This window comes from Lepidochelys kempii, chromosome 3 (assembly GCF_965140285.1).
Source record: "Lepidochelys kempii isolate rLepKem1 chromosome 3, rLepKem1.hap1, whole genome shotgun sequence".
NCBI lineage: Eukaryota > Metazoa > Chordata > Testudines > Cheloniidae > Lepidochelys > Lepidochelys kempii.
In genome coordinates this window covers 85,381,110-85,398,153 of record NC_136382.1, presented here as the reverse complement: position 1 = coordinate 85,398,153, position 17,044 = coordinate 85,381,110, and the positions used below count along the sequence as shown (strand labels likewise).

Below are 17,044 nucleotides of genomic sequence, written 5' to 3'. Positions count from 1 at the left end.
TTCTATCAGAATAGCTAATTTCTGTCAGCACGCTGATATGCTACATAGCTCATCCTTTGCTGTAAATTGCAGGTCATACTTTAATGATACTAAGGGGAGTGAAATCTAAGAAGCAGCTTACCAGGTGGTAAATTATTATTACCAATTTATAGTACTGATGGGTTTTTATTTCATTTGTAAGGCAGCTTCAAACAAAACCCAATTACTATATGTTGCAGTACCGCTATTTAAATACTTGCTTTTTCTATTTTTTTCCTTAAGTTGAAAAGATAAATGGACAAGGATCTCTTTCAGAACCTCACATACAATATGTTGGTAATGCCTGTCAAAAAGATGAGCTATTTTAAATTACTTGGAAACTCTGTATTGGCAAGGAGTAAGAATAGCAGATGTAGTGGGTCTTTTCACAGAATCATAGGAATAGAGTTGGAAAGGACAAGCTTGCACTTACTGTGTTAATACAGATCCTCAAATGAGCACGTACATTTAATGTAAAATGAGAGAGATTTAAATGTTGAATAAACAGCATATATAGGGTCTCATTGTTTGTGTACTACAACTAAGATATGCACTGGGATTTCCGCATATACAGTGAGTTTGTGCTTCCTGAGAAATTTATCCACCAAACATTTTGGATATTGGATTATTTGTACCTGCAGCATACCGAGGCTTGTTATGACTTTCAGAGGCTAATTATTTCACAGTATGATATTTCTACATATTCTTTGCTTTGTGACCTTCCATTTCCTTTAATGATGTCATCATAATGTGGTCAAATGTTTTGAACCAAACGGCTGCTTTTTCATGACCGGATCAAAGAATGTTAAAGAAGGAAATGCTAGTAGCAGTTTTGAATTCCACAATCTATAAATAGCCCTCAGAGATCAAATAACTTCTTAAGTTTGGAGGAAAGATAATCTGTTGAGCTTTGTGAACTAAATGCCCTGGGGAGTGATCTTCCCGTTTTGTGAGGCGTGTATAGTTGCTGTGCTAAGTGGGGAGGGGAGGTCGATATCTAGAAGAGGGAGACTGATGATTTGGACATTTTAGGCCTGGAAAGGTGGAAGACAAGGTCATTCCTTCTAAAGACTTAACCAGGCAATTGATGATAGAAAAGAGAGGATATAGAACAGTGCATGTCTCAATAATTTGGCAATGTTTTAGGAGATGTGTTACATATTTTTGTGAAGGTCAGATATCAAAAGCAAAGAAACATTTTGTATGTGTTTTATTTGACCAAAAATGTTCCAAATTAATCCCTTCACTACTGTCTGAGGGTACATCTGTTCAAACAGATTTGTACTGATTTTTTTATTAGAATGTGTTTCAAACTAAAATCCTGTATGGCATTTAAGACTTTAAGGGAGTGCCGTGCAGTACTGAACATGGACAGTTGTACATATCTTGCACAGAACTTTGAAAGCAGAACAGTTAATTTTATGAAATAAGTCAAGACCTGATTTTAGATCAAGTTAGCCCCAGCCTCTGTTTAAGTGCAGTTTTTAGCAAGCAAAATTACTTGCAATTCATGGCAGGTAAAAATAAATATATATTTGCACATGGTTGAATGCAAAATTGTGCTTGCAAAAATGGGAGTCCACTCTAAAACTCAAGTCTCCATTGTTCATGGAATTCAAGATTACTGTTAATGCCATTGTCAATTGCTTTACTCCCATCTAGCTGGGATTTTCTGTTAGTAATAGTATTATTCATGAAGTCTTGAAAAGCTTCTGAGCACCTACCTAGACAAGGTTTTCACAGGGATAAAATATCCCCTAACTAAATAGATCCTAAAACAGGAGTGGAGGGGGGAGAAGCCCGCCAATAACACCATAAATAAAACCTCAAAAGGCAAACCGAAAAGTGAACAAAAACCATCTTTAGCCTCACAAAGAATGTCATTGATGTGATTTGGTAAGTGAGGAGAGCATTCCAAAGTTGCAGGCCCTTTGTGGAGAAAGTCCTGTCTTCTGCCCTCTTGTGATTATACAGTGGAACTACCAGCTGTTCCAGTAACACTGTTTTCAACTGCTGCGATGGGAAGGAAGTGAGGCAGCAGACAGTGCCTCAAGTAGATTGGCTTTTATATGCTAATAGTAGGGCTGTTGATTAATCGCAGTTAACTCAAGCGATTAATTTTTTAAAAAATCACAATTAATCACAGTTTAAATTGCACTGTTAAATACCAATTGAAATTTATTAAATATTTTTGGATGTTTTTCTACATTTTCATATATATTTTATTCTGTGCTATAAGTGAAATCAAAGTGTATATTATTTTTGCTTACAAATATTTGCACTGTAAAAATGATAAAAGAAATAGTATTTTTCAATTCACCTCATACAAGTACTGTAATGCAATCTCTTTGTCGTGAAAATGCAACTTACAAATGTAATTTTTTTTTGTTACATGACTCCACGCCAAAAAAAAAAAAATCCCATGTAAAACTTAAGAGCCTACAAGTCCACTCAGTCCTTCTTCTTGTTCAGCTAATCGCTAAGACAAACAAGTTTGTTTACATTTAAGGGAGACACTGTTGCCCGCTTCTTATTTACACTGTCACCTGAAAGTGAGAATAGGCATTTGCATGGCACTTTTGTAGCTGGCATTGCAAGGTATTTACGTGCCAGATATGGTAAACATTCATATGCCCCTTCATGCTTCGGCCACCATTCCAGAGGACATGCTTCCATGCTGATGATACTCATTAAAAAAATGAGCGTTAATTAAATTTCTGACTGAACTCCTTGGGGCAGAATTGTATGTCCCCTGCTCTGTTTCACCCACATTCTGCCATATATTTCCTCTTATAGCAGTCTCGGGTGATGACCCAGCACATGTTGTTCATTTTAAGAACACTTTCACTGCAGATTTGACAAAATGCAAAGAAGGTACCAATGTGAGATTTCTAAAGATAGCTACAGCACTCGACCCAAGGTTTAAGAATCTGAAGTGCCTTCCAAAATCTGAGAGGGATGAGGTGTAGAGCTTGCTTTCAGAAGTCTTAAAAGAGCAACACTTCAATCTGGAAACTACAGAACGCAAACCACCAAAAAAAAAAAAAATCAACTTTCTGCTGGCGGCATCTGATTCAGACAATGAAAATGAACATGCGTCGGTCCACACTGCTTTGGATTGTTGTGGAGCAGAACCCATCATCAGCATGGACGCATGTCTTCTGGAATGGTGTTTGAAGCATGAAGGGACATATGAATCTTTAGTGCGTCTGGCATATAAACATCTCGCAACGCCGGTTACAACAGTGCCACGAGAATGCCTGTTCTCACTTTCGGGTGACATAGTAAACAAGAAGTGAGCAGCATTAGCTCCTGCAAATGTAAACAAACTTGTTTGTCTGAGTGATTGGCTGAACAAGAAGTAGGACTGCATGGATTTGCAGGCTCAAAAAATTTACATTGTTTTATTTTTGAATGCAGGTTTTTTGTAGGTAATTCTACATTTGTAAGTTCAACTTTCTTGATAAAGTGATTGCACTACAGTACTTATATTAGGTGAATTGAAAAATATTATTTTTATTGTTTTTTTACAGTGCAAATACTTGTAATCAAAAATAAATATAAAGTGAGCACTGTACCTGTTGTATTCTGTGTTGTAATTGAAATCAATATATTTGAAAATGTAGAAAACATCCAAAAATATTTAAATAAATGATATTCTATTATTGTTTAATAGTGTGATTAATTTTTTTAATCGCTTGACAGCCCTAGCTAATACGCTACAAAAATCAGACTGAAGAAAACCCTTAAAATTTAATCATATGCACTCTTTTAAATCATTATTTTAAAAGACTGTAGTGACATTTCTGAATGTTTGAGTAGGGTACTGGAACAATTTTTGTAGAAAGGGTACTGAGAGCCATTGAACCAAACTGTTCCAGCACCTGGGTGCGTGAGACTGAGGGACCTCCAGAAAAAAACTAATTTCTAGGGGGGAGGAGAGGAGAAACACAAATCTGTTTCTTTAAATATTGACAGGATTGAAAGTTCTGTTCAAAATCAGCTCTTTATTACTTAGATTAAATTTGCCTTTCTGCAGTATAGAATGATTTTGAAGAGAAAAAACACCACAGCTTGCTGGTATAGGTTGTACTCCTTTTATTTGTCAAATCTGAAAAACTGACATTAGTTAGGAGGGGAAAAAAGGTCAAGTAGGTAACTGGACTCCATGGGAATAAGGGAAGGAGAAAGATGTGAAGTTGAACTATTTCATGACTCTGCAGTGCAAATGTCATCTGTTGCCATCATTTTTTTCAATTAACCTTGCGAGGCTCCTAATAAGAATTCTTGTAGCACAACCTGCCTGATGTTCTTTAAACCATAAAGGTTGTATAATAATCTAAAGTGTCACATTGACCTTAATTTTGATTATTGTCTAAGGATTTATTAAACATATTTGCTAGTTATGAATCAGTGTTTACGCTTATCACTGTTACACTGGGCTCTTTCCCATTCTCTTTATTTGAATCTTGCATACTGATCATTACAGGATTTTTAAAAGTTTGTTAGTAGTTACATGCAATTAAGTTAAATTGAAAAGTCACACCCTGATTCAGAAATCTGTTTAGAAAGACATTTTACTGGTTTCATGGAATGGAATAGAAGAGAGCGAACTACTTACCAATAAGTCCCATTGACTTCAATGGAACATGCTTAAGTGCTTTGCTAAATTGGGGCCTCAGTGGTACTTCAGTGGCAGCACCGCATATGCTAGGAGTGCAAATTTGTCCCTATTCACGTTAAGGAGAGCTAAAGGCAAGAGCCCCCACATCAAGATGAGCCAGCTTTTAGTACCGTAGGATCATGAAATGGAATGGGTTAACTTTAGCAGGTAGCTCTGAAATCTAGAACCACATTTTTGTGGCTGCGGTGGTCCAGCTGGGATAAAGTCATTGTCTGGGAAAACCGAATTCTGTTACCAACCGGAGTCCAGTGAGCAAAAGTTTCCTGTGATAAGTCACTGATAATGCAACAGAACATACAATACATGTTTTCATGTTGTCTGACTATATCACTAAAAGCTATATGACCTTATATACCGCTGTAAAACTGGGGTGCTACTATGACAAATAAACCATTATTAATAGTAATGCTTACCACTTATAAAATGCTTTACAAGTTCACAGTGATTTTTCAGCATTAATATAATGAATCAGATTAATGCAACCAAATCAAGTGTTGTTGGCCACTCTTTTTTTATTTTGATGTTCCCTTTCAGTGTCATTGCAGGATATTACAATGAGAAAAGCTTTCCGGAGTTCCACAATTCAAGATCAGCAGCTGTTTGACCGCAAGACTCTGCCTATTCCTTTGCAGGAGACTTATGATACTTGTGAACAACCTCCCCCACTCAACATACTCACCCCTTACAGGTAAGTGTGAAAAATCAGAAAAAAATCCTTTTTTCCCCCCAGTAACGTATAGCAATATTCTTGACATCCTTACTCATGTTGAGTAGTACCTTAGTCTTGGAGTAGTCCATTCACAACAGTGAAACTACTTGAGGAGTAAGGATGGCATAATCTGGCCATCAACATTAAAACTACTGTGAATTTTATGCCCAGCTAACATTGGTAAGAAAAGCAATTCTAAAGTTCCATATTTGTTAAACACTGTGTTTCTACTGAAAAAGAGAAGGAAAGTTAAAGCTAAATTCCTTTTAAGATGCATTCTGTTTCTGCCAAGGAGTACTATATAGTGTATACAATCCTGTGACTTGAATGTTATATGGTGTGACCAACTTCACAATAGCATCTATGAGAAAAGGGGAAAAATAATTCCAAAAGAATTGCGCATTGTTGCCATGTTCAGTGGTTTCTGGCAGAGCACAGTCAAAACCCCATTTCATTTTAAGACTTGATACAGCAAAATTAATTGAAAAGAAATTTATTCTCTTCCTGTGACATTGACATTCAAGGCAAATTTGATGCCAAAGAGCACATAATAAAATGGAAAAGGCATTGATTTTTAGTCCATTACAGGTTTCTATTTATTGGATAATAATAATATAACATGACAGTAAGAATCTAACTTTAGAAAACAGGTGATTACACTGTTGTGGTTAGTACAAAAAATGAGCTGAGGGTTTGTTGCTTTCCTAAAATTATGTTGAATGCCTATTTACATGAAAAACTGGTCCCGCAACTTGTACTTACTGTGTTGGGAGATAGATTAGAGTCACATTTTAAAACAATTTAGGGTGAGTGGATTCATTTATTCAGGATACTTGTTATCCCACAACTAGCATTAAAACTTATTTCTCAAATAAGGATCTGACGACAAGGAATAATGGGGGAGGAAGGTTTTAGAGGCACCAATATGAGAGTATTAGTACTTGAAATAACTAACTGAAATAATAAAAGCTGAGCATACAGAGGAAGAGAGAGATCAAAAAATATTGCTCCCACAGTGTTATCCTCAGAGGCAAGGTGTCTGGATTTTCCAGCATAAAGGTTTAATACAAAAAGCAGGAGAATTAGTCTATCATAGATTTCTAGCCTCAGTAGAGCTGTTTGCAGATCTTATAAGCCAAAAGGGACCCCTAAAATGCTCTAGCAAACTACAACAGAAGGAAAAAGTGGCTTCACTGAGGTAGACTTTACCCTGTAAAATACACATAATCTTTCCTTCTTTCAGCTCTGTTTTTTGTGAGTCTCCAAATGAACCTGGCTGTCCATGTTAGAGAGGCTTATTTATTTATCTTTAACATGTGTACTGATCTTTAGTATAATTTTAAATCTAATTATTATGCTTCAGGTAAACTTTTGTTGTAATAACTTTTTTGATAATGTACTCGAGGCAGAAACCCTGAATATTGTGTTTTAAAATGATGGCTACAGCTACCTGAATAAGCTGTCTTTACATTGCCTCAGCATTTAGTCCCATGCGCTACCAAATAAACAGTATGTTCTATCTTGATAATTTTACCTCAGAGATGATGGAAAAGAAGGTTTGAAGTTTTACACCAATCCTTCATATTTCTTTGATCTATGGAAAGAAAAGATGTTGCAGGACACCGAGGACAAGAGAAAGGAAAAGAGAAAGCAGAAGGTATTATGTTCCAAGCTAAATAGCTGTGGGTTATGTTTGCTTGCACATATGATACTTCAGTGGTTCTGCAATTTAAAAAGTTCAGTTCTTTATATAGACAAATAGCCAGTTTCAATATGCTTGAAAATATTCTCAATGTCATTCAATTCAATCAATTTTTCCTTGCAATAAGACACCATTAAAAGAGCCCAGGGTTTTAATGCTGTCTCACCATAGTTAACAGCAGGTTTACCAAATGTTATGATTTCCTCACAACAGTAAAAAATCTCTAACTGACATACAACAAGAATCCAAGGATGTCTCTGGAGTCTTCTTTTAAAATATGAATTCCCAACCGTTTTATAGAGAAAGTTGTTTGGAACCTTTTTGAGAAATGTTTACTATAAATTAGCGTTAATATGCTAGAAAGGGAACATTTTAATTGTAAAGAAAGAATAAAAAACTGAAGGGAAGCACTGCTACATGCTTGTTTTTAGCCGTTTATATCCTACATATTTCATAGCATAAGTATGGTATCTTGTAGAATGCAAATGTGAGAGAGACATTCAGAATCTCATTTAAGACATATTGCAAGCCAGTTTTTTAGATTTTGAATGAACTTAATACCATCAGTTGGTTATTCTTTAGCTAAGTAAGTATCATATAAACTGAAGTGTCTCCCTCTGTTAGGCCTTCATTTCCTGTTCTGGTTTGAATAATTTTTTTTTTCTTGCGCTAGAATCAAGATCTCTCTCTCTCTGTTTTGTAACTGATTTTAAAAGCATTCCTCTTTTAAAAGACTGTCAGTTTTGTTTGCATAACTCTTACAGCAGAAGAATCTAGATCGCCCTCATGAACCGGAAAAAGTGCCCAGGGCGCCTCATGACAGACGGCGAGAGTGGCAGAAGTTAGCCCAAGGTCCAGAGCTTGCTGAGGATGATGCTAATCTCTTACATAAGCACATTGAAGTTGTTAATGGCCCAGCCTCACATTTTGACTCAAGGTTTCTTTTGTTTCTTTCCTTCCTTTATTTTGAGACATTCACCTTATCCTTGGCTAAATATATTTATGATGTAAATGACTGTATATGGGGTGCAGTACTCAGAATGCAGTGGTGATAACAGAATTACCTCTACCAAAAGAGAATTTTGAAGTTCTTTCACCCAGGTGTTTTAAATGGTTTATTACCTTGTCATTTTAAAGAATAATTTATATCTCTGGAATTCGTTGCTATGGGGGATGTGGAGGTGTGTGTCATTGTTACTCATTTATCAGTCTAACATACTGGTGCAGGCTTGCACACACATCTGTCACTGTATTTCAGTCCTGAACTACAACCACCCCTGTTATTCTAGTCTTCTGATTTACTTGAGCAGAAACTGCCAGTATTATGTAGTGGTTTTGTGATGTGAACAAATTATCCACTTGGATGAGACCACTGAACTTATTTACTCTTGATTGAATCTAGAATTTGATTGAAGTTTCTGCAAACCTTAACGTGCTAAATTCTCTTTACATAATATACTTTTGCGGGTGGCTGACAGTAGCATTTCAGGTGACATACCTGTAGTGTTTGTGCAAAACCAAAAGCATGTAACCAACTGAGGAACTGTACTATGAAAGAGAGCTGACTCTCAAGTAATATTAATCTTGAAAATTAAAAAGAAATAGGGTTTTTTGGCAGGGGGGGCTTGTTTTTTGTTCAGCCTTTTAAAAAAGACAATTTTTAAGATTATCTGGTAGCCCTATTAATAGTTGTTGCCTGCTGCAGACTGTAGGATCCAGGATGTTGTGTCTGAAATAAAAAACCTGCCTCTTGAGAACTCTGACCTAGTGAGACCTCGATTTACAGTGATGTAGAATGAAAAGTCAAAAATGGTTTCAAGTGCATTTCAATTTGTAATTTACAACTCAGGTTATGATGAAACCCTCCCTAAAGTGCAGCTCTTCTGTGGAAAAAAAACCCTATAGGTGTATTTCACTGTGTTAGCTGCCCATAATGAGTACATCACCTTCCCTGCCACACCCCTCATGCAGGTATATGCCAGATTCCACAGCAAAGTGATTGCAGAACCACTTGAAAACTCAGAGCCCCAAGGATCAACAGTGACAATCTAGGTTTTTAAGGTCAGGCTTGACAAAGCCCTGTCTGGGATGATTTAGTTGGGGATTGGTCCTGCTTTGAGCAGGGGGTTGTACTAGATGACCTCCTGAGGTCCCTTCCAACCCTGATATTCTATGATTCTATGAATACTGTGCTTAGACATTACAGTCATGAGCACTATCCAGAAACCTACAGTAGAACCACCAGCAGTTAGAAAGTGTTCTGCAAACACTTTTCCTCTGACTTCAGAGAAATTGTGATCTTTATCAACATTTTAATTAAACAGTTACATCTGTAAACATTTCTTAATTGGTGTTGGATCAGATCTTTAAGACATAAACAGAGGTTGATTTTAACAGGAGACTGAAGTACTTTAAGCTGTTGATGAGTTATCTTTATTTTACTGCTACTACATTATAGTACACTTTAAGTTATCTTGTTGAAGTATATTAGCTTGCAACGTTGTGTTTGGGAGGAGATCAGTGGAACTCTAGCTGTAAGTTGTGTGTCCACAAGCCAGTCAAACACAGTAATGCCTTGACAAATGTTTTATAAAACTGTTAGAAGTACTACAATATATGATGTATGGCTATATAATTTAGAAAAGTAGTAAAAGAACGTTTGCATATGAAAAGATTGTGAATCACAAACCGCTACAGGTACATGACTGTTTCATACTGTAAACCTGTTTCTAATAACACTGTTATGGTTGTTTAATTCAGTAAAGTCTGAACAATAAACACTAACATCACACACACATACTATAGGAATTGTATGGGTTTACCAATGAAAAATTGTTTTAACGTTTGAATTGCTAGAAGCAGTAGGGCAGAAAGGGAAAAGAAAAAAAATTAAAAACCACAGTTCGATTGGCATCTCTTGTGCAGAGAGGGAATTTAATTCAGAGATCAAACTGAAGTATAATATAGTAGCTGAGCTGAGTAATGAATGATTTTGTCTGTGATCATCAGCAAGACAATTTTGAAGTGGAAAATTGCCTTTATTTTTTCTTAGACCTCAGCCATATGTGGATCATATGGATGGATCCTACTCCCTTTCTGCATTACCCTATAGTCAGATGACTGAACTTCTGAGCAGAGCTGAGGAGCGAGTGTTGGTCAGACCACATGAGCCACCACCCCCTCCACCAATGCATGGAGCAGGAGATGTGAAACCCATACCTCCTTGTATTAGGTAAGGAGTCAAGTTTGGAACAACTTTCCAACAATAAACTGATGTACATCTCTGAAAAAGGTCCAAATACGCAAGACTATGCTTTGAAGAAGCAAGCAGCATCATTATTGTACTTGATTTCAGCCCAGAGAGCACCATAGACCAGAAGTTCTCAAACTGGGTGGAGGGCTGCCCTGGGAAGGGGGCGTGCAATGGTTTAGGGGGGAAAAAAACATACTGCATGTATTTTACCCACAGCAATGAGTAACTAGCAAATCTGATTCCTCCAGACATATCAGGTTCTCAGATGGCGCTGTGCATTTTGACAGATTTCTGTTAAGCTTGCATAGCATTGTACAACATCATTCATTACTATCTGTACGTTATTCCATTTGCTACAACACAGTCTGCACATTGAATTATAAGCTTCCACCACAGTCGCAGTTTTGCTTTTGCTCTTATTACAATGGATCGTTGGCTCTGTTTGAATCAATGGTTTACTGGTTTTAGTTATTAGTCAGAGTTGCACGCTGATTTTTTTTTTTAAATCTGTATATGTTCATGTGTGGTGAGGGGGCGTGTAAACTAGAGACACAAAGAAGGGGGAGTGCGATCAAATAAGTTTGAAAACCACTGACAGACAATTGACTACAAAATAGATTAAATTACAGACATCGTTTCTCTTTATGCCTTTCTAACACTGGGTGGAATATTGGGATACCATCTAAAAAAATCATCCTGACAGTATTTTTCCATGTAACTTCATATCCAAGCAAAGTCATACTTTATGGATTATATTTTTATAGGGTTCCCCTTACCTTTATCTGGAATATACAAGAGTAGATCTAGAGTATGTTGTTATGTCAGCAAAATAGTTTAATGTCTGTCCAAATGAAAGTATTTCCACTATCCCAGGGCTATACACAGAAATATGTCTCTTTTATTGGGTTAACATTTTCTTGTTATGAGTGTTAAATTTTCCTACCTGGGTATTCTGATTGAGAAATTCCTCTAGCAGTTTATACTTTAAAAAATAACATTTACAGTCATCTCTTGTCTCTTTGAGGACTGAAAAGGGTCCTACACTGAATTAGACAGGAGTGTCTTATGTGTATATAGCTACACATGACTAATCTTGTACGGTACCACTGGACCTGTCAATGAACTTAAACCCATATCTCAGTTTCAAAGTCAGTTTATCTAGGTAATCATTCTGTAAAAATAGTCCCTTTAGAATAGGGCTTTCAAACGATTAAAAAAAACATAATGGTAATTAATTGTGAGATTTAAAAAAATAACTGCAATAAATCACAGTTTTAATTGTACTCTTAATAATAAAATACATTTATTTAAATATTTTTGGGTGTTTTCTACATTTTCAAATATATTGATTTCAGTTATAACACAGAATACAAAGTGTACATTGCTGAATTTATATTATTTTTATTACAAATAATTGCACTGTAAAAACAATAAACTTGCTGATGACATGTTCATTTTCATCATCTGAGTCAGATGCCACCAACACAAGGTGGTTCCAGTTCTGTAGTTTCTGCATGTTCCACACCTTGTCCCACTCAAATTTTGGAAGGCACTTCGGGTTCTTAAACCATGAGTTGAGTGCTGTAGCTATCTTTAGAAATCTCACATTGGTACCTTCTTTGTGTTTTGTCAAATCTGCAGTGACAGTGTTTTAAAATTGAACAACATGTGCTAGGTCTTCATCTGAGACTGCCATAACACAAAATATAAGGCAGAATGTGAGTAAAACCAGAGAGCAGGAGACATACAATTCTCTCCCAAGGAATTCAGTCACAAATTTAATTAACACATTTTTTTTTCTTTAAACGAGCGTCATCAGAATGGAAGCATGTCCTCTGGAATGGTGGTCAAAGCATGAAAGGGCATATGAATGTTTAGCATATCTGGCATATAAATACTTTGCAAGTCTAGCTACAAAAGTGCCATGCGAACACTTGTTCTCACTTTCAGGTGGCACTGTAAGTAAGAAGCAGGCAGCATTACCTCCTGGAAATGTAAACAAACTTTTGTCTTAGCGATTGACTAAACAGGAAGTAGGACTGAGTGGACTTGTAGGCACTAAAGTTTTACATTGTTTTGGTTTTGAGTGCAGTTAGGTAACCAAAAAAAAAAAAAATCTACATTTGTAAGTTGCACTTTCATGATAAAGTGGTTACACTACAGTACTTGTATGAGGTGAATTTCTTTTCTATTTCTTTTGTTTATTGTTTTACAGTGCAAATATTTGTAATAAAAAATAATACTATAAAGTGAGCACTGTACACTTTGTATTCTGTGTTGTAATTCAAATCAATATATTTGAAAATGTAGACAAACTTCCAAAAATATTTGTAATAAATTCAAATTGATATTTTATTATTTAATAGTGCAATTAAAATTGCAGTTAATCGTGATTAATTGTTTAATTGGGTTAATTTGTTTTGAGTTAACGGCAATTGACAGCCCCACTTTAGAATAAAGGGAATTAATCAAGACTGCCACATTCTACGAGCTTGTCCTCATACTTTGAATAAATCTCTGGATTTACTACTATGTGTAGGGAAAATCTTACTTACTGTAGGAAAGCTTAGCTAAGAGAAATAAACTCAGCTATTTGCCTGAGTATATGTATAGGCTAGCAAGGAAAAGGCTGGTGTATGTTCTACCCAAACAATTAAAAACTAGCCTTTAGATTTGGTAAATTTGATTTCATGGGGATCTACAGTAGCCATGCAGTTGTCACGTCAGTACATTTAGCTTTTTTAGAGCCCTCATTACTGATCTTAAGTATTAACAAGCAAAAAAACTGTAAATATAATGATATTAGCCAGTTTTTCCACTTTGTGGTTTTAATAACTTGTCCTTCTGTTTTGTGTTCAGCTCCACCACAGGTTTGATAGAAAATCGTCCTCAGTCACCAGCAACAGGCAGGACACCAGTGTTTGTGAGCCCCACACCTCCCCCTCCCCCCCCCTCCTCCTCTTCCATCTGCTTTGTCAGCGTCCTCGCTGAGAGCGGCAATGACGTCCACCCCTCCGCCACCCATGCCTCCACCACCCCCACCTCCAGCAGCTGTTTTGCAAGCGCCAGCAGTGCCACCTCCACCAGCTCCTCTCCAGATTGCTCCTGGAGTTCTGCATCCAGCTCCTCCTCCAATTGCACCACCCCTAGCACAGCCCTCTCCTCCAGTCACTAGAGCTGCCCAAGTATGTGAAACTCTCCCAGCTCAGCCAGTTCCACAAGCTGAAGTGCAAGGACTTCCTCCACCCCCACCACCTCCTCCATTGCCTCCCCCTGGCATTCGACCCTCATCTCCTGTCTCAGTTGCCACCCTCTCTCACCCTCCCACAACCATTGTTCCTGGCCCTCATGCTCCAGTCATGCCCCCATCTCCACCATCCCAAGTGATTCCTGCTCCTGAACCCAAACGCCATCCGTCAACTCTACCTGTAATCAGCGACGCCAGAAGCGTTCTACTGGAAGCAATACGAAAAGGTAACGTTTGGCCACTAAAAGAACAGAAGTTGGTCTCAGCAGTTTAATAAAACGAATGTCCTTTTAACAGATGGAATAATTTACACCTCTGGAAAAAAGATTTGACAAGAGTATCTTAAATCTGGTGTGCTTTGTATTCTGCACAATATTTGTATTCTGCAGCTTGCCAAGTAGACCGATTTTGTTCAACTCATAATTGCACCTATCAGGAGTGTAGTTTAGAATGCAAAAACCAGTTCTCCATAAAAGTTGGCTAAGGAAATGTATATGTTACTAGATGATCTATGGAGATTATCTTTTCATTTCTAATTATTTGAAGAGTATCTCTTGATACATTTGTTCCAAGTTGTGTGGAAAGCAAAAATGTCAAGAATATTTTTTACAACAGCTATTAGCTAAGAGCAGAGCAGACAGACTGGCATATGGGTTTTAATCCTGTTTTTATGTAAGTATTCCTCACACACATTACTGCAGTGCAATAACAATGCAAGGACATATTCAGCAGTTTTTTTAAAAGTTTAAATCAGTAAGGGTTTTGTTTTGTTTTGTAACTCTGAGCTGCCTCGTGGACCAGTGGGTCCCAGAACCATCTTGCCAACAAAAGGCAGGAGAACAAAAGGGATGGGGGAACCTTCTGGGGCAGTACCTTACTGATGCTCTCCTATCTTGCACATTCTTCACATTACAACATGTGCACTGGTGGTCTAACCATGAACCGTTAGGACTGGGGTTGCTGGTGCATGTTTATAGGGTCTCTTCTAGTGCTGCCCTCAACACTAGTTGGAATCCTTCTCCAATGTTTTTAGGTTCACTGGGAGAGGCTTCCCTGCATACTCTTCAACAAACAGAGCAGAATTTGTACTTGGAGATATAACATGGTTTACAATAAGCAAGTGTTTTCTAGATTAGAGCAGAGAAGTGAGAGAGGATAGACTCCTGGGTTATATCCCCTGCTGCAAATAATGTTACCTAAGGAAAGTCACTTGTCTTAACCTCTTTATACCTCACTTTACTCAACTAACAGGACACGGAACAGTATAAATCAAAGGGGTCTGAAGGAACTTCAGAATGAAGTAATTGAGGTGCTTTAAAAAAAATGCAATCTTTCTGTGAAGTAAGCCACTATACCAGAGAACTGGATGGTAACAAGTGATAAATATATCTTTACAAAAACTGGTCAGGATGATCTTGGGAATCAGACTAGTTAGCTTTGCTCTAGTACCAGTAAATGGATTGAAATGACAACTAAAAACATAGGTATAGAACACCTACATCTAATAACTAGCATGAATTCTCTAAAAGGAAATCATTCCTCTCTAATCTGTTAGAATTATTTGAACATGTCAGCAAAAAAGCATATAAGGAGAACCCACTGGCATAATTCATTTGAGTTTCTAAAACCTTTTGACAGAATCCCACAGAAGACACTATTAAGAAAACTAAGTAACCATGGGGGTGAAAAGTAGAGTAGTGTCATAGATTAAAACCTGCCTAAGAGCTAGGAAATGGAGTAAACATAGATTTTTAAACGTTTGCCCTGTTGAAGACTGATCGAGTGCTCGACGGCTCCTTACTAGAATCTTTAACACTGTGGAGGCACCAATCGGCACACCATAGTTAAGGATGAGTTCCATTTTGTGGTTAAAGCAGGGATTCAGCCTCCCCAGCATTTACTCTTTGGGTATAGAATGAATTTTCTGAAATGAATCAGTTAATGAGTTTGCATTAAAATCAAATTTAAAACAAGTTGTGTAAGACCTAACATTTGTCCGTCTTTTCGTGTCACAAATGCTTTTAACAATAATCTTGCAAACTCTTCAAATTTCTTTAGCTAAAATTCATTGAAATCTATTGTGTCTATACTATATACTTGGAAACAATTAGGTTGTAATTAAGTAAAGTTATTAATGATTGTTATGATTTTAAAAGTTACGGTCAGCTCACCAGCTCAGGTAACTTAAATGAGGCCTTTGTGACATTAGAAGTAACTCTACCGATCACCACCCTTTCTCTGTAGCTATTTTGCATGCAAAAAAATTCTGTTGCTTGTCCAGTTTTCCTTATGCCACTGAGTCCTTACATGTGTGCCAAGAATGCTTATTGGTAGGAAGTTACTTTTAAAGGGTCCGTGCTACCTTGGACATCAGCGTTTGAAAGGCTCCCCATGGAACTGCTGCCTCCACTGCACTGCACACCCGACAGTGGCGATGCATCAAGGGCGGCACGCAGGGTCAAGTGCCCCCCACCCACACCCCCCAGCAGCCATAAGGGGCGGGGACAGTGCTACTTCTGGCCGTGCTGGGACGTTGCCCAGTACAACACAGCAACTGCCTGGGAGAGCACCTGGCTGTAGCGGCAGCGGGCTGCCCCCTGCCCAGGTGGGCTTCCCAGGACTGCGGCTGAGCAACCCAGAGCCCCCACTGCTCCCTGGCATGCTTGGAGTCCGCCCCTGTCCACGGAAGCTGAGCCTGGGCAAGGAGTCGGCTGCCACCCCTCCCCAGCCAGCTCTCTCCCAGGGAAGGAGCAGTGACCTGGAGTGGCTCTGGCCTGCTCCCGCCCCGGGCCTGGCTGCCAGGGAGGGCAGCCAAAGGTGCCAGAGGCGGGAGCCGGTGCAGTGGGAGGACAGAGCCTGCCACCCCCCCACCCCACACACATGCACAGGTAACATGGGGCAGGGGGGAGTACAGTGGCTCCAGGCTGGGGGTGGGGACAGGAGGGGATGAGGCATGTTGGCAGGTAATGTATCCTCCCCTTTAGCTGGTGCCCCCCACACCAGTATGGGGAGGTACCAGTCATGTATAATTCACCAGGGCAGCCCTGCTGGGGGAACTGAGGTTCCTTAAAGTGCAGAAACGTTGGAACTCAGACTCAGATTTCCTCATCTCTCCTTTCACAGAGAGAGGGGTCTCTGTAACACACCCTTCTATATAAAAATTCAATTGCAATTGCCAGATTCACCAGTAGACTTCAGCTGTTTCGCCCTGTGCTTTTGCACTGCTGAATCTGGCCTTAAAAGAATAATTTTTTTTTTTAAGATTCATACTATACACCTTCAGATTATGAAAAATATCACACACTATTTTCTTTGGAAATGGACATTTTTAGTATTTCATTTTTTAATGAAGGACATTCCCAAACAAAACACTATATTAAGTGGGAGTTGCGGTTCAGAGTATGAAACTTAAGGTAAAAAATACAGCAGAG

At 38.1% G+C, this 17,044-nt stretch overlaps 1 protein-coding gene across 1 annotated transcript in view; it reads left to right on the top strand.

Annotated features, from left to right (window-relative positions):
* WASF1 (WASP family member 1) overlaps positions 1-17,044 on the top strand; it is a 173,379-nt gene that overhangs the window by 154,983 nt on the left and 1,352 nt on the right. Inside the window, 6 exon segments of the mRNA XM_073337020.2 lie at positions 5,237-5,390; positions 6,951-7,068; positions 7,878-8,050; positions 10,166-10,345; positions 13,226-13,310; positions 13,312-13,840. Coding sequence (XP_073193121.1) covers positions 5,237-5,390; positions 6,951-7,068; positions 7,878-8,050; positions 10,166-10,345; positions 13,226-13,310; positions 13,312-13,840 — 1,239 coding nt within the window.